This window comes from Gamsiella multidivaricata (genome assembly GCF_025024155.1).
Source record: "Gamsiella multidivaricata strain RSA 2152 chromosome Unknown BC939scaffold_125, whole genome shotgun sequence".
Lineage (NCBI taxonomy): Eukaryota > Fungi > Mortierellomycota > Mortierellomycetes > Mortierellales > Mortierellaceae > Gamsiella > Gamsiella multidivaricata.
This window is the reverse complement of record NW_026251833.1, coordinates 11,885-34,395: the sequence shown is the minus strand read 5'-3', so window position 1 is coordinate 34,395 and position 22,511 is coordinate 11,885. Positions and strand designations below refer to the sequence as shown.

Below are 22,511 nucleotides of genomic sequence, written 5' to 3'. Positions count from 1 at the left end.
GTGTGCCTGGGTGTATCACAGAGTAGGGTACGTGGCCGATTGATGTGCACACTTCATACTTTCATATTTACTCCTCCCTCCTCGAACGCATTCGCCCCAGCGCCATCGGCCCCACAGGAACCACCGCCAGCGCCAATACAACACACCCGCATCAGCAACATAGTGCAGACCACACCCACCGCATTCCACATGAACTACGGCCAACCAAAGTCTGTCCTCGAGACCTACATCGGTAAAAGCACGCATCCCTCATCACGCAAACCTGCTACGACTGCTAGTCCACACTTCTCGACAGCGCCTACTGACATCCGTTTCCCCATCGTCCTTTCTTCTCCTTTTACTTTTCTGTTTTTCATTTTTTGCAACTAGAACGCGCCTGCGACCCATCACGCTTTGAACCCGACTTAGCACTCAACCTCGAGATTTGCGATGTCATCAAAGAGAAGCAAAAGAACACGTAGGTGAATCTAGGTCGACAGATTACCCCTGCCTGTTCATCTTGAATCAGGATGGATGTTTGACTGACCCTTGGGCCTTCTGTACCTTTCCGGTCCCTCCCCTTTTTTTTTTTTTTTTTTTTTTTTTTTTTTTTTGGATAATAGGCCACGGGAGGCAGCAGTGTATATTGTTCGCCTAGTGAACAACCGAAACATGCATGTCGCCATGTTGGCTTTGGCGGTAAGAATGAATACCAATGAATACGAATGGATATAGAGGCACTATCAAGAAAAAAAGCAGCATTACACCGTACCTTAGTCATGCATTCCTCATCCTAACCCTCTTCCAACGAATGAACGGCATTGATAGCTACTGGACAATTGCGTCAAAAACTGCGGATATCCCTTCCACCTTCAGATCGCGACAAAGGAGTTTCTTAATGAACTGGTGCGCAAATTCCCAGAGCGACCCTTGGCAGTGCTCACGCCTGTTCAGAACAGGATTCTGGAGATGATCCAGGAATGGTTCCAGACACTCTGCAAATCCTCGCGGTACAAAGAGGATCTGGTTCATATCAAGGACATGCATCGGCTTCTCTCCTTCAAGGGCTACAGGTTCCCACAGGTCAAGGGCGATTCAGCCTCAGTTCTGAATCCTGTTGCCGTAAGAGTTTTACTTTAAGGCCGATCAAGAATACCTCGTTATTATACAGTGGCCCTATCTTCTAACAGGCTGGTGTGTCTTATTTCCATATAGTCTCTCAAATCACCGGCCGAACTGGAAGAAGAAGATCGAGCAGCACAGGCAGCAGTATGTCGAGTTTATGTTGCACTCGATTTCAATGGCTCGACAGATCGTCAGATGAGGACCCAACTAATCCGACCTCATATTGATGTCTCTTGATTAGAAACTTCAAGAGCTTATCCGCCGAGGGAGACCTGAGGATGTGATTGCTGCCAACGAGCTGGTGAAGAAAATGACAGGATATGTAAGTCTGCTCCTAGTACTGAAAGGCACTCGGCCATCAGCGCGGAGAGAAAAGTCATCGAAGCACAATTTCTCACCCTTCTGCGATGTTGCATTTTTATAAATGTAGGAACAAGAAGAGAAACCGGACTACGCTGAAGAGGCATCGTCAGAGCTGGACAAGATTTTGCAAAAAGCGGTGTTGCTGACGGAAATGCTGAACGATGTCAAGCCAGGAGAGATCATTGGCCGGGGCGATATCTTTGAGGAGCTACTCAGCACGTGCAAGACGGCGCAACCAAAGGTTCAGAAGTTCATTAGCGAGGACGAGGACGGCGACAATATGGAGAAACTTCTTCAGATCAACGATATCATCAACAATGTCATCGAGCAATACAGTCAGGTCAAGGGTGGCAACTTGGTCAAGTCGACGATCCCTACGCTCGAGGGCGAGAATAACAATGGATCTACCACGGAACCTGTGCAGCCCGGATCTTCATTGATTGACTTGGTGGACTTTGGATCAGACAGCAGCAGTTCTCAGCCAGCTACAGCTACGACTCCTGCACCACCAACTACTGGTAAATTAACCCTTTGCTTTTTTTTTTTTTTTTTTTGTTTTTGGTTCTGTCTTTCATGAAATATATGTGTGCTGACGAATTTTTCCGTTCGTTGCTGCCTCGGACATAGGAAACTTGATGGACGATCTCATGAACCTCAGCTTCAACGACGGTCCACCACCTGCTTGGGGTGCTGCTGGAAGTATCAGTCTTGGCCAGAGTACTCCATCTATTGGATCAGGGAACAACTTTAACCAGTCCTTCAGCTCCGCACCCCCAGGTTACAGTGCATTTATGCCCATGGGAGGTCCTTCATCTGGCTCGGGCGCGGGATCGCCAGCCTTCTCCAACAGTCCACTAATGATGAACCAGAATGCATTGCTCTCGTCTTCTCGTCCCACAACACCAGGATACCAGCCACAATCGCAGCAACTATCTTCCTCTACAGTGGACCCTCCATTTGGCGACTTTGATTTTGTATCTAATACAGGAACAGCGCCTTCGGGGCCGACAACAGGTACTACAGTATGGTCGTGTAAGGTTTTATGAAGATATGTCTTTGCAAGTGCATAATATCTAATGGTTCTTTCCTTATCACTGTAGTGGTGTTGCTGAATAAGAATGGCCTGCTGGCTGAGCTGGATGTGGAGTATCCCGAGCACGATGCGGGCTCGATCCAGGCTGTGGCACACTTTTCGAACTCGTTGAACAGTCCGATGTCGAATTTGACGTTCAGAGTGGCAGTGCCAAAGAGTCTGCAGCTGCAATTAAACCCTCAGTCATCACAGGTGGTTGCGGCGTTTGCTAAGCGAGGGGTGACTCAGTCGATGAGTATCAAGAACCCGACCAAACAACAGCCCGTGCGGATCCGTTACCATGTGTCGTACACGGTGGAGGGACGAACGATAGAGGAGCAAGGAGAGTTTAACCAGTTCCCGCCAGTGTAGCACGGCGCTTTCTTCCTTTTTGTTTTTTATTCACCATGGAGGAATAATGTGATAGATTCAGGCGCACACCATTGAATAAAATAAAAGCGCGTCGCGAATAGGAAATAGACTATGTGTGTCTGTGTGTGCATGTGTGTATGTGCAACCCACATGTGAAATGAGTGGATGCCAATAGGCAGCGGGTTATCTGAGCAACAGTCACTCCCCGCCGTTGAATCGTGGAGCGGCAAATGATGTGAATCATCGTATCTCAGGGCGGAAAAGAGGAATTGAGTGGAGTCATTATTGTTGTTGGCTCCATGTCCGAGGCGGTGTGCATAAATAAACAGTTTCAGCATGCTACTCGGCCTCTCCTCTCACTTCCTTTTCCTCTTTATCTCCACCTTCACTTCGACCTCGGTCTTTTCTCCACACACCTCCCTCTTCATCTACATATACATCATATATACCAAAGATGCCTTCCGAACAAAAGATCGGCTTCAAGTCCGGTGAGTCTAATTACCTCGCTTTCTTTTTCTTCAAATGACAATGGCACTGGCATTGGCATTGGCATTGGCATGATATGGCGTATCTCTCGCCTCTTGAAGACTGATTTGTGCAAACGAACAACAATGCCCTTTGATGCCTCCAGTAGCAGTAGACAAAACCTCACTCTCCTTTGTCCCTGCATCTTTCAAACCCACCCCTCCCTCCCGCACTAATTCCCTACCCGCCACAGCCCTCAACGAGCTCGATGACAAGCGCATCAAGGAGATCAAGCCCTTGATCCCTCCTCAGATCCTCATGGAGGACTTGCCTCTCTCCCTCGCTGCCGCCCAGACCATTATCGTCGGACGCCATGCTGCAGAGGAGATCATCAAGGGCAGAGATGACCGTCTCCTGGTCATTGTCGGACCTTGCTCCATCCACGACACCAAGGCCGCCATCGAATACGGTACGTTTAGTTTTCATCTAAAAAAAAAAAAAAAAAAAGAAAAGACAAAGACAAAAAGACAGACAAAGACAAAGACAAAGTTTGTATGCTTATCTTATTTTCCTTTTCTTTCTCTTAGCCCACAAGCTGAAGGCTTACTCTGCCGAGGCTAAAGAGGATCTGGCCATTATCATGCGAGTGTACTTTGAGAAGCCAAGGACGACTGTTGGCTGGAAGGGTCTGATCAACGATCCTCAGCTCAACAACTCTTTCCAGATCAACAAGGGTCTCCGTGTTGCACGCACACTTCTTCTCGATTTGGTAGGTCCTCTATCTCGTTATGGTGTATTTTTTGCACAAGGGAAACCGCTTCAGGAGGAGTCGGATTCGCTATCTGAGAGAGGTGACTCAAACGGCAATAGCGGAAATCAAGGCCGAGGGATGAATGAGCAGTCGATGAAAGCACAGAGATCGATCTTATCAATCGCCCAAGCAGCTGTAGACAAAAGTATAGGAGACAGAAACATGAGCCAAACTTTAACTGGAATTCATCCTGGCGGGGAGTTGCTTTGTCCAGGTTAAGAAACGAATACAGCGGCAACGGATGGAATACAATGAAAGAACGGCATTGCTCGGAGAATGGAAAGGAGGCACATGGATCGATTGCGCCTAATATATAACTGGGTCAGATACGCAGGAAATGACACGGCGCGCAAACATTTTCATGCGCGCCGCACCGATGCTAAGGACTGACCAACCTGGCACGGTGTGCAACATTGCGACATCCTGCAACCTTTCTCGTCTTTCAGAGGACTGGATACATCCACGCCTGAGGGAGACATTTAGGAACCTGAACTTTCACTGACTTACTCTTTTTTTTTTTGCCTTGCCTTGCATTCCCTTTGATTAAATGTAGAACGAGATGGGTGTGCCTGCAGGATGCGAGTTCCTCGACACCATCTCGCCTCAGTACGTCGGAGATCTCGTCTCCTGGGGAGCTATTGGTGCACGCACCACCGAGTCTCAGATCCATCGTGAGTTGGCCTCAGGTCTGTCTGTGCCAGTAGGTTTCAAGAACGGCACCGACGGCAACGTTGGCGTCGCCATCGACGCCATCAAGTCTGCTTCCTCTGGACACCACTTCCTCTCCGTCACCAAGCAGGGTCTTTCGGCCATTGTCTCGACAGAGGGCAACGACTCTTGCCACGTCATCTTGCGTGGAGGCGTCAAGGGTCCCAATTACGAGGAGGCCGACGTCAAGGCTGTCGCTGATAAGTTGGTCGCTGCCAAGTTGTCAGCCCGTATCATGATCGACTGCAGTCACGGTAACAGTTCCAAGGTCTTCTCAAGACAGATGATTGTGGCCGAGGATATCGCTAAACAGCTGGCAACATCAGATATCTCTGGAGACGCCATCACAGGAGTCATGATTGAGTCGCATTTGAAGGAGGGTCGTCAGGATATCCCTGAAAGTGGTCCCCAGGGTTTGGTCTATGGTCAATCTGTCACAGATGCGTGCATCTCCTGGGAGAACACGGTCGAATTGCTCAACAACCTTCGTGAGGGTGTCCGCCAGCGCCGCATCAGGAGAGCTGGAAGCGCTTAAGTCATACCGAACGTATTGGCTCCGCATACATTTTTTTACGCACTGTTTCTTTTGCATCCTTGTTTTTCATATTGTTCAATTATTCGCCCAAATCAAATATCTGATATACTTTCAGCGCTATCTCTTGCTAACAATAATTAAGAATAAAAAAATAAATAAAAAAAACCTCCCATCGCTTGTGAACAGAATGAGTCGAGTTCGGATTGTTCCCGCCACGCCGCTTTTAAATGAGTAGGATTAGCCATAGTGAGTGTAGCGATCTCAGCCTTGGATGTATATTATCTGCAAGTGCGCCATTTACAACTATACCACCTACTCAAGAAGGGGGGGGGGGGGGGTTTGCTGTGCATATACCCTCTGCGCCTTTGTTGTGAATCATCGTGGCATGCATGTTATTTTAGCAATGCATCCCACTGAAGCTTCACCCCCCTATGACTCAGCTGCGAGGACAGAGAGACAGAGGAAAATTCTAAGAGAAACGTTTAACAGACTATGAGGCTCATAAATAGTTGCTATACCCCTCGAGCATGATCAACGTGAAAGCAGCGTTATAACTACCTACATAGAGATACTATGCTTAAACGCTTCCCCAACGCGCTTGCTACTGTAAGCACAATTCAAAAATCACCATTTGCTCTACCCAAGGTTGTTCATGTGCATCACCGAGTTTTTTATTACATTATTTGCCCATTATCCCATGCAATTATGTTGTGAGTTGTCGATCCCAGTGGATCCTGATCTCTATACTTTTCTCCTCCTCTCTTCTCCGCGACCCAAGTTCCCTGCTCCACGTACGGACGAAGATCTGGATGCTGTAGGTGTCGAGGACGAAGAGGCGCCAGCGGATCCTGCCATCGTATCCGGGTTAAGCGCCTGTCCAAACATGGCCGCAAACGGACTTCCAGGTCCAAACATATTGGCAGTATCCATACCCTCCATTCCGTTGGCACTAAAATCGTTGCCCATGCCACCCATAGCAGCCGCAAAGGGGTTTCCGCCCATACCACCTGGGGATCCTGCACTTCCTGCAGCAGCACTGGCCATGCTCGCCATGTTCGCAAAGGCTGCAAAGGGATTGCTCGACGATTCCGCGGCCTGTTCGGGCTTCAGTTTCTTGACCGCAGGGACGAATTCCGCAAGGTTGGTGGCAAAGAGAAGAGTGAACTTTCTGCAAACGTAGAACCAAATTGCGATGCTGACGGTTCCGCGCTCCGCAAAGGGTAAAGAAAGAATGCGTTCTGCGGGACCAAACCATCCGAAGGGAAGGTAAAAGACGGGCACACGCCTGAACCAGGCGACCATTAGGAACTGGAGTCCGTTGGTGATGAACCAAAGGAAGGACTTAAACTTGATCTCGAAGGAGGCCTTGGTGACATGGAGTTCGGAGGTAAGCTTCTCGAGCTCTGCGATCTTGGAGTCCATCTTACGGCGGAGCTTGGCCCATTTGGCGAATTCGTCTTGGGAGGATGTCCGAGAGAGATCGTTCTTGAGGGTGAGGACTTCTCGTTTGAGCTGGCGTTGCTTGAAGACTTTGTCCTTGTTGATGACTTTGAGGTAGACATCGTATGCCTTGTGATTTTTTAATATGAATGAAGTGAGATGATAGGAGTAGGCATGGGAAGTGAACAAAGGTGAACAGTGCGTTAAGAGCGGTGCGTTAGAAACAGTATTTTGTCACGAGCAATTGAGCCGATCGAATCGCGCAATTTGAGCCCTTCCATAAGGTCTGTGGCGAATAAGCAAATGATTCCATCATACGCAATTTTTTTTGTATGTATATTTCAGTAGAAGGTGCTTAACGTGGCCGGACCGCGCAACGGTAGGAAGAAGCAGACAGACGATTTGCTCATTCATATTCATACCATGGCTGTGAAGTAGGTCTTCCCGATAAGGTTGATCAGCTCCGTGAGCAGGACCACCGCCAGCACTCCAATGGCAAGTTGCATTTGTGTGATGAGGATTCGAAGGTGAAGTTGACTCTGTTATCGTTCTGTTCTGTGCCTACTGTCTGTCTGTCTTATCCTTTGTCGCTCAGTTGTCGCTCAGTTGTCGTCCAGTTGTCGTCCAGTTGTCGTCCAGCTGTCGTTCGGTCGTCGTCGGTGGTTCCTGTAAAACCGTTGTCCTGGATGGGAGTAAAGACGTTGGTGTCTCGAGCGGAGGGAGGGAAAGATGGAACGATGGAGAACGGGCGATCAAGCAAAGCCCGTCTCGTCTCGCCTCCTCTGTAGTCTGCACCCAATCACTAGCCCCCACCCCAATTTCTTCACGTCCACGTCCACTAAAACGGATTTCGTACGTGGGATCGGTCCCTTTATTATTTTTTTGCTATCCCCCTCATCACATTCACCTCTTCACCTCCCTCTCTTCATTACTGACCTGTCTCCTTTTCTTGTGCCACTGGACTGGACGCGACTGTGGACCAAACAACAACTCCGGACTCAACCATACCGACCGACAGGAGTGTAACAAAAGCTACCGGCTGCTTGCCATGGATCCATACCGCCAACAATACCGTATGTGTGTCTCCATGGCAGATCAACCAAGACGCGTCTGTCTTGTGTCTAATCTAACCAAACGCTCCTTTGCCCTCCCTTGCTTTTAGCACCGTACTCAGGACAACCACCACAGCAACCACCACCGCACCTGCGACATGGTGCACCTCCTCCAGGATCGCATTATGGACCGCCTCCACCGCATATGCAAGGGCGACCGCCTCATATGCAACCTCCCCCCATGTATCAAGGAGCACCACCACCATCCCATCTCCAGCAGCAATACCCCCCTCCCCATATGCAAGGACCGCCACCACCCTTTCAAGGAAGAGGACCGATGCCCTCGCAAAGACCACCTCTCGGCGTAGGCGGCCCTCCTCCCAATCAGCATTATCCACCTCAACATCCGTCACTGCAACATCAGGGTCCACCTCCTCCAGGACCCGGAGGACCTTACGGAGCTGTACCGCCCAATGGACCGCCACCAGGACTCGCACCTCCACACTCTCAACACCACCATCGTATGCCAAGGCCACCTTATGGTTCAGGATCATTACCACCAGCAGCACTAGGGGCGCCGCCTGGATCGGCACCAATGGGTATGGGAGGTCCACCTGGATTTGTCAACGCTCCCCCACCATCTTCTGGGCCGGGATTCATGACTGGACCGCCTAATGGCATGAGTGGTGGAAATGCTATCCCAGCTAGTGCGTTTGTTGTGGGTGGAGCGCTCCCAGACAAGATGAATACGCTCTTTATTGGATCGATCGCACCTGGAATCAACAATGTCGCCATGGAGAAGCTACTCAAGGTAACTAAGAGGCATACTAAGAGGGTTTTATACTGCTGCATCGAAAATTGGATCAGGAATCGCTTTGAGCCATTGGTCTCACAATGCTGGTTCTTCTGTATCTTCTATACCTCCTATATCTTATATATCTTCTATATCCTCTCTATCTTCTCTATCTAACTAACCACTATAGACTACGGGCAATCTTGTGAAATGGAAGCGTGTGCAGGATCCGACGAGTCAGCAGTGGAAGGCATTTGGATTCGCAGAGTACGCAGACGCGGACAGCTTACTGAGGACTCTTCGGGTCTTGGGACAGGATGGTCAGCAACCCAAAGGGGAAAAACCTGTCGGGCTTGAGTTGACTGCCATGGATGGGTCCGGGGTCGTGAAGGCGCTTCTAGTCAAGGCGGACGAAAAGACACGACAGTTCCTTGACCAATACGAGGAGACTCGGCCCCGAACTATTGTAAGTGGCGCTGCTCATGCTTTTTTCTTCTTTCCTGGCACAATATCGGAATGCAGAGGACCTTGCTGTTGACACTGTTCCTTAATGTTTTGTCTTGTCTGTAGCATGACACAGAAAAGGACAAGGTAGCGTTGGGTAATGCAATGAAGATCATCCAGAAAATGAAGGACGGCACGCTTGACACCTCTGAACCAGAGCAGGGATCTGAAGTCAAGGAGGACACGACGACCGAGGACGCAGCCACATCCAAACCAGATAGCGAATCAACAGAAGCCGAAGTCTCGGAGGAGCAAAAGGAACTCATCGCTCGTGAGCTGAACTTTTTCAGAGAACGAGCGGCCTTGAAGGAGAAGGAGAAGCGGGAGGAGGAGGAGAAGGCTGAACGGCAACGGGCAAATCAGCAGCACAGGCAGCAACAGCAGCAAAACCGTGATAAGGAGGCTGCTCCACAATCAACAACGTCGTCTTCTCACAGGATGGGTCGAGAGCGTGCATGGGGCGGTAACAGTGGCAGTAGTAGTGGCAGCACACGGTTGATGGATTTTGTCCCTGCCAGTGGGTCAAATCATATCGAAGTTGGATCTGGAGGATCATCTAGTGCACCATCCACTATTGCAGCAACCGCAGCGGAGCACGATACCAGCGTCGATTCTGATGCTGAAGAAAAGGCACGGCAGGAGCGAAAGGATCGGGAATTGGAGCACAGTTATAAGGAGCGTGAACGTCGGTGGGAGCAGCGTGAGGCTGAAAGAGCACGGCTTTACGAGAAGGATAAGCAGCGGGATGAGGACTATGCGGCAGAGCAGGCAGCAGCTAAAGAGGCGATGGCCTACCGATACGCACAATGGAATGATGATGTTGAGCGTGAGAAGCGGCATGACGACTACTACCGCGACAGGTATGCTTTGCTCCTCTCTGTATTGCCTTGGAATTTTTAAGTTGTATTATTTGCGATTGACCTAACTTTTTCAACTTTTTTTTTTTTTTTTTGCTGTTATAGATCACGGTGGTGGCAGAGGAGACAAGCGTTCCTGCAGAAAGAAGAGCGGTATGATGCTTTGGATCGCGAAGAAGAGAAGGAGGAACTGGAACAGGCTGCCAAGAAAGCGCAAGAAGCCAATGCCGCTGCTGCCGCTGCTGCAAATTCAGAAATACCAACAGTCGATCATGACGGTGACAGTGCAATGAAGGATGCGTCAAGCAGTGCTACCGTAGAGGAGACATCTGTGTCGACCCCAACTTCATCGACGACGCCCAACCCATCCGAGACAGCATTGGCGTCAACAATACTGCCCAATCAACCTACGAAACTCAAGCTCAGTCTTGCGACAACGGCCGGGGGACTGAAGCGTGGGTCTGAGGCGAGCAGCGGGAGCGGTACACCGACTTCGGGAACAAGTGGTTCAGGATTTGTAGTCGCGTCTGAGTTTGGGCGGGATGACGATGAAGAAAAGGAGGTGAAGAAGCGTCGAGTGCTCGTGCCACTGAAGTACAGCGACGATGAGGGAGAGGCGGATGAGAAGAATCAGCAAGTGAACAGTGGATTGGACCCTGTGGAGAAAGCGAAACGGGAACAGGAGATCAAGGCGTTGTTCCAGTCGATTCCCGCGGATGCACAGGGACTGTGGAACTGGCCGATTCAGTGGCAGTATGTCTTTGAGGACAATGAACTGATTTTGAAGGAGAAGATCCGGCCGTTTGCGTCAAAGAAGGTGGTGGAGCTGCTGGGTGAGGAAGATGAGGAGCTGACGGGGTTTGTGATGGAGCATGTGCGGCAGAGGAAACCGCCGCAGGAGCTGGTGGATGATTTGACCAAGGCGTTGGATGATGATGCGGGAGTCCTGGTGATGAAGGTCTGGAGGATGCTGATCTTTGAAACCGAGTCCCAGGCACGTAAATTGACCTCTAAACGATAATAAATGGGGCCCCCTTCGTTTCGCCTGATCAGTTCAATGTGTCAAGAACGATGTGCAGTACTTCTTTAGCTTTGTGCTTCACCCAATTGCGGACTGGAATTGCAGTGGTATTTTGATGAACAACTATGATGATGGTGATGATGATGATGATGACGATGATAACCATAAAATAATAATGCATGGTCCTTTTATTTAAAGATGATGATGTTACAAAAAGAAAAACATAGGTCCACGACGCTCTTCGTCATCGTCCGATGCCCCTCTCTGCTGCTGTTGTGGATAATATTGGTGACCGAGATAATGCGCACTACTATCCGGCTGCTGATACGACTGGTATCCGTATCCGTATCCATAACCGTACGTATCATACCCATCACTATTCTCGCTCGTGTTGTATGGATTACTGTTCTGATGAGATTGTCCAGACCATACTGCTGCGGATGAAGGTCTATTCGTCGTCGTTGTTGTTGTCGTTGGTGGTGAAGAGAAGGAGGAGGAAGGGTACGATGGTCCTTTCTTTTTCTTGGTCTTGCCTTCGGGGACATATCCGTTCACATTATCGACACAACCATCCCGTGGCGCCGTCGTCTTTCCTCCACTCCGTAGTTCCTTACTGCGTCCTGTACCTGCCTGGACTGTCAGAGCTTTTGTTGATTCTGTTGTTGCTGTTGCTGGTGTTGTTGCCGATGCTGTTGCTGTTTCAGATGTTGCTGCAGTTGTTGCTGCTACTGGTACGAAGGACTTTGACCATCCAGACTTCCCAAACGCCGTACTTCCGGACTCTGTCATCAACGGCCTTGTCTCGTCCGCACCCAACAAGCTAGTCCTCTCACCAAACTCCTCCCTCCGTGCAGCCTTCTTTGACTTGTTCCGATTCTTCCTCTCCATCTTCCTCCGATCGCTCTCCTTGGACCTCTTTGGATCAATCACATCAATTGCCGGGAAATTATAATCTCCAAATTTCAGCTGCTTCGACTGATCATACAACTCCTCCATCCCGTCCTCATCCTGCTCATCCACATCTCTGAAATACAGACTCGGTGCATAGTCATCGTAGCTCGATGCAAGGACCTGTTGACTGTACGAATTCGGGTTCCTGGGAGGCTCTGGTCGATTCAAATAGTGGGGTTGCTCTCCTGGTATATTGATTGTTGCTGTTGCCGCCGATGCTGATGCTGATGCTGCGGTGGTCGACGTCGGCGACGGCGGCGACACAAAAAAATCACTCGTCGTCCGTCCGATTCCGATCTTATTCGTATCCGGCAACCAGTATTTGGCGGTTCCTCCACCTGTATACCGAAGTCCAGCCATGATCCGTCCCGAACGACTCATGCCCTGTGTCGCCACACCTTCCGAGGGTTCAAAAGTCCGGTAGTTGAATCGCGTGCCTTTGAGAGTCTCGAGTGAGTCTTGGATAATGTCCTTGATCCCGCTGGCGTCACGCACGGCGTAGTAGATCGGCATCCGTGCAGAAAGGATGTCGAGTTCTGTATAGTCCTTGTGTGAAAACGCGTACCTAGATTTATTTTTTTATTTTTTTTCGCAAAGTGGACGACGAAAGGAGAAGAGGAAAAAGTATGGGTGAGTTGAAGATTTGAGCAGACTCAGCTTGATAGCTGTCATTTGTTTTTTTTTGGAAAAGATTATACATACCAGTGTCCGACAGACGCAAAGACCATCTCGAAGCAGATCAAGAAATCCTGTATAGCAACAGCAGTGTCCGGAGTGGCTACAGAAAGTAAAAGGAGCGGTTAAAATAAAAGATACAAACTCGGTACAATCCTACAACGGATTAAAAGGTGTCGACAGAAAAAGAAAAAGAAAAAGAAAACATACTGTTGCTCATGACGCCCATGGAGATCAGTACCGAGATTGCAAATCCTTGCCAGAACGAAAAGAAAATCACCGCCTTGACGCACAAGAACTTTGGGATAGGTCTATACAAGAAATAAAACATAATCATCATCACCAAAGTCGTTCAGGCGGTTAGTAACAGCCCCGGTTTTTCTTTTTTCCTTCATGTCCAACACTATTATCCTGTCGCAAATGAGAATTATTTGTCAATTATTATTATTTTTCCCATCCGCGACGTAGTCATCGGCTCCATTGCCATACCTGAACTCCTCGAGGTCATCCTGTGTTGCCATAAAGAACATGCCGAGACAGTAAAGACTCAGACAGACGCTCAAGTTGTACACGAACGACACCCAAAAGTATCCCGAGGTCAATGAGATCGATCCATCATTATAGGCCCCATTTGATTTCAGCAGCATCGTCACCGCCGCTAGCACGGGCTTCACATAGACATATTGTAGAATCCCGCGCTTGATGAACAAGAACGTGTACGGATCACCGACCTAAAAGAAATAAAAAAAGACACCCCTGTTAGCTATAACTCCATGGGATAGGATATCCTGGTCTGAATCAAATAAATACCGCTCGTACGAAAAAGAGAGTGAGAGTGAGAGTGAGATTGAGAGTGAACAACAACTTACATCGACTTCTTTGGACCACATACTGACAGGCCAGAGATGCCTCGTATAGGGTCGTCCATGCAGCATTACCAGCAACGCGCGCTCACCACCGAGGTAACAGACCAGTAGACTGAAGAAACAGTAGATCACGAACGCCTTTCAAGGAAACCAACAAAGTAATGAACAAACATGCTGCGTGGTTAGAACATAAGCATGGGAGAGCAGTAGCAGTAGCAGTAGCACACGCGCGCATGGGTAGAGACAGTTAGGGGTGGTATATACAAATGCCTACCTCGTAGATATCGCGGAAGGCATCGACATAGAACGCAATGTCATGAGACACCAGTGAGATCCAGGACGAGATTGCAAAAATCGGGACCCTAAATCGTTCACAGGACAGACACCAAATGGCCGTATTTGGTTACCATTTGCTTTCGAAAAAAAAAAATAGCAGATGATATCCGCAGAGCGAGGAAAATACTTACATCCACAGGATCCGGACTACAAAGCGTTGCAGCAGCTATAAATCAGTCATTCAACAGATGTAAGGTGGGATGACAAGACAGAAAGAGAGGGGGGAACCAAGAGTGTTCGCGTGAGCAGATCTGTCCAGGCTGATCTTGTGTTCCGATGATGTATATATCAAGCAAAAGCAAAAGCAAAAATAACAATAACAACAACAGCAGCAAGTAAGCAAGCAAGACACATAGGGGTGTGTTCTGCTAAAGACTTTACCGGCTTCCTATAGTTCTTGAGCTGCATCCATATAGCGACCAAGGAGATCAAGGTGGCACTGAAGGCAAAGACACCTGCGGACCAGATTGCCCACGGAGGGAGTTCTGCGCCCGGTCCTGCATCCTCGTCGCCGACTGCGGTGGTGGGATGGTCCATGATGTCAACGGCTGTAGCGATTGGATCGGCGAGACCTGTCAGCCGGTAAGGTGCCTTAAAGTGGGGTGGGGGGTAGGTAGGTGTGTATGTGTAGAGTGAAAGAGAGTAAGACGTGAGGGGGTATGTTCTGGTTGGAAGCAGGTGCGTGCGGTGCGTTCAAGGGTGTGCTGCTGTGGGAAGAGAGAAGAGAGAAGAGAGAAGAGAGAGATGCGGATGTGCGGATGTGCTGGGACAGAGTAGTGGTGCTGAAGCCAGGATAGCACTGGATGCGGATGTGAATACGCAGCAGAGGCGACTGATGCGTGCGGTTGCAGGAGCACAGGAGGATAGGAGGGGAGAAGGGAAAGTCAGAGGAAATGAAACGTGAAGGGAGGGGGGAAAGAGGGGATGTTCAATAGAAGGAAGAAAGAAAGGAAGAAGAGCTGTCGCCTGTGGTGGGTGGGTGTGGAGAAGGAGTGTGAATGTGCTGCTGCTGCTGCGGGGGAAGTAGCTGTGTCTATGTACAAGTACGTAGTCTAAAAGGGAAAGAGGTTATGCTACGAATGAAGGAGGGTGTGGTCGATGCAAGCTGATTCTGTTTGCTGATCTTGTTGTTGTTGTTGTTGTTATTGTTGATCTTGTTGCTACTGCTAGACTACTGTTGCTGCTGCTGCTGCTGCTGTGTGTGTGTGTTTGTGTGGGTGGGTGGGTGGGTGTATGTGCGAATGTGAATGTGTTGTCATTGCTGCATTCTCCAGCTGGTCATCACCCAAAAAAAGTCATCGCCTGACCTCCTTCGAGGCGCATTCTTTCTTCTGCAAAGAGACACAGCAAAAGAGGGGGGATCTGTATGCAGCGACACAAAAGATTTCGATCTGACGGGAAAGACCGAACGGCGCCTCCATTGCAAACAGCAGCAACCACCACCACCATCATCACCGCCACCAATGGTCCATCTACTCCATACCTCCTTTTTGGCCACTCCCGCGCATCCCGACAGTCAACAATGCGTCAGTAGAAGCATAAAATAGGGTTCTGACATCCTCGGGAAGTGTAGCAGCGCCAAAGATCTGACTGACACACATTGTCTGCCTCGCCTGTTCACCCGTCGAACATTCTGGTCTACATGTCAATAGACTCCACGCGGTGAGGTCCATGTCCATCCAGAAGGATAGCTTACAAACACATGAAAATCAAGAGTCTAGAAGAGTAGGGAGGGGAGTAGATGGTAAATGTAACTAGTTCACAAAACGGACCCTTTGTGAAAAAGCGAGATTGCCGCTGGTTGCAGCGAAAAGAATGCGCTGAGGAATGAACGCTCTCAAGTAGAAATATCGCCAATGATCTCCATTGGCTACAGCGAACGCGTCCATAGTTCTTAAGAGCGCACGTCTGTGCTGAATACACAGACGCGTGGCGATGGTTTGAGCGGTGATCCAATGGGCCATAGACCCATTGACTTAGTCGCGCTCCTCCCCTATCTCCCTTCCTTCACCCCCTGCTCCTCAACTCTACCCTTATATTCGCCTGCTACTGCGAATTCTATTCCACACCATGCCATGCTACGCCATGGTCGAGTGTCACTGTTCATCCATATTCGGTTAGATATTTATGAGATGGCGAAGTCGTTCTTGTCTTGCATGCTTCACTCATCTGATGATGGAGAGAGAATAAAAGAGCTCAAAAATGCGCATAAATGGATGAAAAGACAATCCACACTGTGGTATGTTGACCAAAATGCACGTCTTTATACAATTCAAGGCGCGCGTTCAAATGTCTGTTTACCTGTTCTGCCAACGCGCAGAAGTTCACCCACCTCCCTCCTTCCTTCTCAACTTTGCCTCCTTTTTAAATACCCTTTCTTCTTCTTTTTGTAATTCGGTGCATTGTCCACAGAATGACAGGAGTTCGTATATCACGTCCCTTGCCATCTGCTTAACAACCCTTCCCCGCTCGAGGATAAAGGAGCCTGTGCCAGATGGATCCAGAGAAGGTAGAATGAAATAGACTAGGGGAATAGAGGAGGTTGGCCCAAGAAGAGATGATCCTTATTGTTCAAACCCGGGCCGACAACCTGCATTATCATCGCTGGTTGACTACATACCTCAAGTGTTCCTGGACAACGCGTTAGAACTCAACTGCTCTCAAGAGTAAATAACGTAACAAAAAAAAATAAGAAATAAAAAACAAAGGGACAAAGGGGACTCTTTTTGACACTGTCAAAAACGTAGGAGACAAGAAGAAACACCGAGAAGGGGGGAGAGTCGGAAGAATGCCAATATGTGTATGCAGGTTTGAGCAAACGAATCGGGGTAGGGGGAAGGAACATGTGTCTTGCTCCTTTTCGACAGAGTCGTTAACTATTTTCGATTGACAATGCGAGCAATCGAGTCGCTAAAAGGAGCAGCGCGAAGCGACGCGATAAGGACGAACTTTTGTCGGAGGACATTTAGGGGGAGGATGAAGGGGAGAGAATACATAGTAACAACGAACCTACACACACACACACATAACATAACGATAAATGTCCTAGACCGTTTGGTATTTTTGTCCGCGGTCTTGACTGACATCTGTCCGTGCTTTCTGGACCAGTTCCTAAAGATCTTTCGATGGCGCACCTGTGTAACAATCCGATGATCCCTAGCACAGTAGCCTAGCGTTAAAAACATGCCTTGAGGGAGGGGGAAAAGAGTGAAGACACCTGTATAAGGACAGGTACAGTAAGGTCTGCTGCTGTATGTACATGTGGTGCATGTGAATTCTGCATCCTTACATCCAGTCTGTCGCGTAATTGGTGCATGCATGTGTTATTGTTGTTGTTTATGTACATCATTGTGCGGGCGGTGTGGGAGGGATGCACAATCGTGATCCACTGGGAGGATGCAGTAGAGCAGGGAAAGGGAAGGAGTACTGATGTATTGTTATGCATGCAGGGATCATGGTAGCGAGCGTCGAGGCATGCTAAGAGAGAGAGGGAAAAAGAGAGAGAGGAACAGAGAGAGAGAGAGAGAGAAAGGTGCAAAAGCAAGGGACCATTACATTACATAGTTTAGTCAACCCTGCTTTGCAGGGGATCGTCGCACAATAGAAGGATGATAGAAAACACGACTACAGATACCATGGCAGGGTCTGAAGTATACTTTCTTGCTTGTGCCTGCAAAGAATTGTTTAAGTGGGCGAATAAGGAATGATTTGAGGACAGTGAATGTGGATGTGTGCGTACCCAAAGACTCTCCCGCCACCATCTCTTCCCCCCCTTCTGCTTTTTTTTTTTTTTCTTTCCCCCACCATTTTTCTCCCTTTCTTCCTTTTCTTCCCTCTTTCATCTTCATCCCATTCCGCCTCTTCTTCCTCTTGCCCCATCTCTTGTAATCCTCCTTTCTCACCTCTAAATATACTTTTTTTGCCTTTTCTTTTTTTTTTGGTTCCTATCCTACTGCATCCTTGACTTCGTCCTTCGTCCCTCCTCGACCAACAACCATTCGAACGACCATCAACAACGTCGTTTCGCCTTGGCTTGCTTTTTTTTCTTCGCTTCGCATCGACCATCTATCCAACAGGACACGAGTATTTTCTCCGCGTCATCTAATACACCGCAACGAAAAGGTAATGAGTTAACTAGTATCTTCCCTTTCCCCTCCCCCTTTTGGGATGCAATAGTGCCACATGGCGTCTATCTTGAAGATCTACATAAACAAGGACAAAAAAGATCGTACCTAACAACAAGAAGTAACAGCCACGGGGTGATAGAGCAAAGAGTTTTTTTTTTACATGTTTACATGACTCAAGATTCAGCGAGTAAGAGTGACAAGTGGCTAGTGGCAATGCCCACACGGGTGACAAGAATGGAGAAGGGTGAGCAAGCAACAAACTTGAACTGTATACACCACGATGCGTGTTTGTTATTTGTGCACGAGCAAGCAGAAAAAAAAAAGCCCTTGCATTCTTGCTTTGTGCTACGTGTCCAATACCCATTTATTTTCCCGGTTTTCCGTTTCCCCCCCCCCCCCCCTCCCTCCCCCAGCCAAAGTCTCCTTCTGTGTACTTCCCCCCCTTGTTTGGCGTCCTTTTTTTCCGGTCGGCTTTGTGTTGTTTGGTTGGATGTTGCTGTCCTCGAACATGTTGTTGTTCTTCTCCTCGTGGGATCATCGGCATGGAACGAATTTTAGTCACCCCATACGGGCGAGCCATCGAAAATCGCGGCGGACAGGCGCGACTGCAGCGGTAGACTAGTTGTTGGATTGGTTCTTTTAGAGTGGTTGTTTTCAATGTCGCCACTAGCTGGTTCAGGAACTTTCACTCGACAGAAGTAGGAGAAATAGACGAGTGGCGAGTGCAATGGGTCTTTTTTTTTCCAACCCACCCGTGTATGTACACACACCACACAATGTCCCCTGTCACTTTCTCTTTCCTTTCCCCTTTTTTACTTTCTTTTGAACACCCCTTCCGCTGTCCATTCGCGACAGGCCCGCGACAATTCTTCTGTAATTTGTTTACCACTGTACTATGTCTGTTCCCCGTCCACGTTCCTTGTGGTCTCCTCTTCGATGTTCTGTTTGGTGTGGTGGTCTACTGAGGGGGGAGCGGTGGTTCTGTTTGCGCTCTCAATTTGTCGCATGGCTAAGACCATGGAGAACTCAAAAGAAGGTTGGTAAAGGGACAAGCTACTGTATTAGGGGAGCTAGCGTGTTCCATGTGTGCTTGCATAATGGAGAGCCATGCCCTACTTTGCCCCGTCTGTATTTTTGAATAGACGGATATTATGGGTATCTACTGCATACCCTGCTCAGCTGTCAACTGCACTCATGATGCATATCGTAAGAGCCCTTGCCCCTGAATTCGCTGACTGAACAACTGCTTCTTTTCTATTCTGGTTCTACAGCGTCGTCTTCATTCCTCCTACCTCATAGAAAAAAGAAAAGAAAAAAAAACGCGCCGTTTTCATTTTTGCTTCCTAGTGCTGTTGATTGCACAAAATGACCACGTCCTCAAGGATGGAGCACCACCACAGCATTCGCCCGACCTATCCACACCAACATCCTATCCAGGAGTCCTTCCATCTGCATCACCCCTTCAGCACTGGATCAACAGACATCTCCAGAGAACCAATTCCACCACTGGCCTATCTCTCAGAAGCAGCCGCGGCGATGTCATCTTCCACGGTGCATAAGGACAGGCGAACAGACTACCAAGGCGAGACTGAAAATGTAGCGGCAGAAAAGGGTAACATCGGCCGCTATCAGAATTACAGCACTCACAGCACTCAACAAAAAGGTCGCCATAGTCAAGGCAACACCAATACTGTTCCGGGCGAGTGTTCTCAGGGCGGATCGTCGCTTCCATCAGGCAGGTCTTCCCCGCATGAAGGTGAGTAATAGATTTTATTTTGCCTATCTTATCCTATCGTATGGATAGGGTGGCGCCATTAGGTGATAGGAAGTGTACAGTTACACGTATACAACAACACATGTAGGGCGCTGAGCAGGCTAGGTTGGACTGGGTGCTGTGAATGTGGTTGTGTCATTGGAGTAGAGGATGCATTCACTCCCGTGTGTGCGCGTGTGTGTTTGTGTAATGCATGTGGGTGCGACCGAGTTAGGACCACAAAGAGAGGACGAGAAAGAGAGCAATGGGGGGAGGCGTTACGCACAAACCAGACAGACAATGTGCCCAACCACGTTCCCCATCGTGCACTTGCTTTAGAAGATTGTCATTCGCCGTGCAGGAGGCGGTCCTGCAGTTGAGCAGACTGAACAAAGAAAGGGAGCAGGGGAGCACCACGAACACACGTATATCGTATCATACTTTGTAGAGAGCGAGGAAGAAGGAAAAGAGGACGAGTAAGCGGGTGTAAGCGAGAGTAAGAGAGAGAGAGTGTGTGTGGGTGTGTGAAAGAGGTGATAATCCTCGGACACGGGCATCAGATCTCTTGCGCCTGAAAAGAGAAGGAAAAAGAGTGGGAGAGGGGAAGTGAGAGTATGAAGGTGGCCGAGTCCCCTTCTTCCCCCCTTCTTTTTTCTCACCACGTTTCTTGTCACTCCCACTGCCCCTCGTGTTCCTCCTTCTTCCATCACGGATCCCTCTTCCCTTCCATCCGTTCCTCTCTCATCCCATTACTCCGTTTGCATTCCATCCCCCTTTTTCTTCATCCCACTTACTGACTTGCTTACTTGCTTACTCGCTTACTTGCTTACCTGTTTACTTACTCGTGCCTGCAACGTCCCCTTTACTCGGTCTCAATTGAATCCATTCCAACTGATAATAGACACAGACATGAGTACTGCCACTGCCACTGCTACTGCTGTCTCCGTCCACGAGGGACCAGACCGTGAGCACTCGGACAACAACGTCAACAGCAGCAGCAGCAGACGAGCATCCGTATCCATGTCCATGTCCATGGCGCTCGATAGCTCCTCCGCAACCCTGACACCCACTCCCAGTCCACACGCCCGGTCCTCCGTGGACTACCCTCCCGAACACCACCATCCGCGCTACACCAACGGGAACCATCCTGGTCCCTATTCTCAGCACCACCATGACCACCATCACCTGGCCTCACCCGACCAGCACTACAACCACCATCATCCTAAACACCCCCACCATCCTGCCCATCAATCTTCGCAAACAACTCCTTCACCTCCACTCCCAACCCCCGATGGCTTCCAGGGTAGACCCTTGCCCCCTATCGAGCCCTCTCACCCTCTCCACTCCTACATGAGCAACTCCCGCCGAGGTTCCCTCGCCGATCCCGAGTACCATTCAATGGCCCTAGGAGGTGGCGCTAACCCCCACAGAAGACCCTCCGCAACTACAATCGACGCCTCCAATGGCTACAACAACGGAACAGCCCCCGGAGGAGGGCCCGAGACTCGACACTATGCAACCACACCACCACCGCCACCCTCAGCAGAGCCCCATTACTCGCCATATCCCCACCCCTCGACCTCGCCGATGCAACTCCGACAATCTGAGCAGCACAGCCTGGGCAGACGCGAGTCCCTTCCATCGATTCACAGCAGTGCCGGACCATTGGGTCAGCTGCTTGCGCAAGAGCCCCAGAGACGGCACTCGATTGCTCACGGAGATCACATGGGACCGGTCAAGCGAAAGACGTCTTCGACACCTCTATCGCAGGTGCACTCTGTCGACATGGATCATCCAGCTAAACGCAGAGATTCGATCCCGGACGCTGCTCATCCATATTCACATCACCCCTATGCACGCAGCTCGCTCTCGGCGCCCTCGAGTCCGCCAAGGAGGGGCTCGATTGCTTCGCACGGGCATGTGCCAACATTGAATCTTCAGCCGGCAGCAGAGATCAAGCTGCAGAATGGGCCGTCAATGACGGATCATGGTCGACCGCTTTTCCCGCTTCACCAACCGCGTCGGCCCTCACTCCTCTCGGAGGCGAGTCTTTCTAGACGGTCATCGGTTGCAGATGCACATCATTATCCCTCCCACTTTCAACAGCAGCAACAGCACCATGGTTCTCAAGACTATGACCACAATATGAATGCAGATATGGAGCGGATGCATTTGTCGGGCCATGGGTCGGATTCGCAACAGTCGTATTCTGGAGGAGGAGGTGCACCCCCAGCACCGGGCCAAGGACATCTGTACCCTGGATATCCGCCAGAGGGTGGGGCCAAGGGCGACACGCCGTATTCTCGATCGCCGGAGCTCCGGGTATCACATAAACTGGCGGAGCGGAAGCGAAGAAAGGAGATGAAGGAGCTGTTTGATGAGCTGCGCGATTCTTTGCCGGTCGACCGTAGTCTCAAGACAAGCAAATGGGAGATCTTGAGTAAAGGTAAGGCAGACGGCGTGACCTTGTCGTTTTTGCTGTTGTTGTTGTTTTGGGTGCAAAGGCAGAGGAAGTATAATGTTGATTTGTGTTCTCTTTTGTGCTTTTTTGCATGTCTTTTTTGTAGCTGTTGACTACATCTCGAGCATGAAGGCGAATCAGGACGACTTGACCAAGGAGATCGACATGCTGCGACAGGAAGTTGCAAGACTTCGAAAGCATTGAATGGAGTCGTGCTTGTGCCTGTGCTGAGTTGAGTTAGGCGA

The 22,511-nt window shown here is 49.5% G+C and overlaps 9 protein-coding genes across 9 annotated transcripts; 5 read left to right on the top strand and 4 right to left on the bottom strand.

Annotated features, from left to right (window-relative positions):
* Positions 1-57: 57 nt before the first annotated feature.
* On the top strand, positions 58-3,017 carry BC939DRAFT_429802 (VHS domain-containing protein). The gene is made up of 9 exons (XM_051553227.1): positions 58-232; positions 370-457; positions 603-678; positions 808-1,101; positions 1,195-1,248; positions 1,346-1,426; positions 1,535-1,985; positions 2,095-2,481; positions 2,568-3,017. The coding sequence occupies exons 1-9, from the start codon at positions 190-192 to the stop codon at positions 2,909-2,911; spliced, it is 1,818 nt and encodes a 605-aa protein (XP_051406522.1). The 5' UTR covers positions 58-189; the 3' UTR covers positions 2,912-3,017.
* A 174-nt stretch (positions 3,018-3,191) lies between these two features.
* Positions 3,192-5,615, top strand: BC939DRAFT_469077 (3-deoxy-7-phosphoheptulonate synthase). Its single transcript, XM_051557976.1, has 3 exons — positions 3,192-3,845; positions 3,964-4,145; positions 4,741-5,615. Exons 1-3 carry the CDS (start codon positions 3,533-3,535, stop codon positions 5,428-5,430), a joined length of 1,185 nt encoding a protein of 394 aa, XP_051406521.1. The 5' UTR covers positions 3,192-3,532; the 3' UTR covers positions 5,431-5,615.
* Positions 5,616-6,582: 967 nt separating this feature from the next.
* Positions 6,583-7,376, bottom strand: BC939DRAFT_378011 (WRB/Get1 family; the record flags this gene model as incomplete). The annotated part of the gene is made up of 2 exons (XM_051551706.1): positions 6,583-6,999; positions 7,293-7,376. Coding segments are annotated over 2 exons (501 nt in total), but the record flags the coding sequence as incomplete, so codon positions are not given.
* Positions 7,377-8,259: 883 nt separating this feature from the next.
* Positions 8,260-11,097, top strand: BC939DRAFT_482005 (uncharacterized protein; the record flags this gene model as incomplete). Its single annotated transcript, XM_051559078.1, has 4 exons — positions 8,260-8,733; positions 8,906-9,181; positions 9,286-10,079; positions 10,182-11,097. The coding sequence occupies 4 exons, from the start codon at positions 8,260-8,262 to the stop codon at positions 11,095-11,097; spliced, it is 2,460 nt and encodes an 819-aa protein (XP_051406519.1).
* A 254-nt stretch (positions 11,098-11,351) lies between these two features.
* BC939DRAFT_482004 (uncharacterized protein) lies at positions 11,352-12,049 on the top strand (the record flags this gene model as incomplete). Its single annotated transcript, XM_051559077.1, has 2 exons — positions 11,352-11,454; positions 11,523-12,049. The coding sequence occupies 2 exons, from the start codon at positions 11,352-11,354 to the stop codon at positions 12,047-12,049; spliced, it is 630 nt and encodes a 209-aa protein (XP_051406518.1).
* A 293-nt stretch (positions 12,050-12,342) lies between these two features.
* BC939DRAFT_403802 (organic solute transporter Ostalpha-domain-containing protein) lies at positions 12,343-14,462 on the bottom strand (the record flags this gene model as incomplete). The annotated part of the gene is made up of 8 exons (XM_051552768.1): positions 12,343-12,613; positions 12,751-12,826; positions 12,934-13,034; positions 13,213-13,454; positions 13,593-13,727; positions 13,864-13,951; positions 14,057-14,091; positions 14,307-14,462. Coding segments are annotated over 8 exons (1,104 nt in total), but the record flags the coding sequence as incomplete, so codon positions are not given.
* Positions 14,463-17,736: 3,274 nt separating this feature from the next.
* On the bottom strand, positions 17,737-18,442 carry BC939DRAFT_469063 (uncharacterized protein). Its single transcript, XM_051557975.1, has one exon. The coding sequence runs from the start codon at positions 18,414-18,416 to the stop codon at positions 18,060-18,062; it is 357 nt and encodes a 118-aa protein (XP_051406516.1). The 5' UTR covers positions 18,417-18,442; the 3' UTR covers positions 17,737-18,059.
* A 1,345-nt stretch (positions 18,443-19,787) lies between these two features.
* On the bottom strand, positions 19,788-20,396 carry BC939DRAFT_469060 (uncharacterized protein). The gene has a single exon (XM_051557974.1). The coding sequence runs from the start codon at positions 20,360-20,362 to the stop codon at positions 20,141-20,143; it is 222 nt and encodes a 73-aa protein (XP_051406515.1). The 5' UTR covers positions 20,363-20,396; the 3' UTR covers positions 19,788-20,140.
* A 1,695-nt stretch (positions 20,397-22,091) lies between these two features.
* Positions 22,092-22,250, top strand: BC939DRAFT_381865 (bHLH transcription factor-like protein; the record flags this gene model as incomplete). Its single annotated transcript, XM_051551765.1, has 1 exon — positions 22,092-22,250. A coding segment is annotated over one exon (159 nt), but the record flags the coding sequence as incomplete, so codon positions are not given.
* Positions 22,251-22,511: the final 261 nt, after the last annotated feature.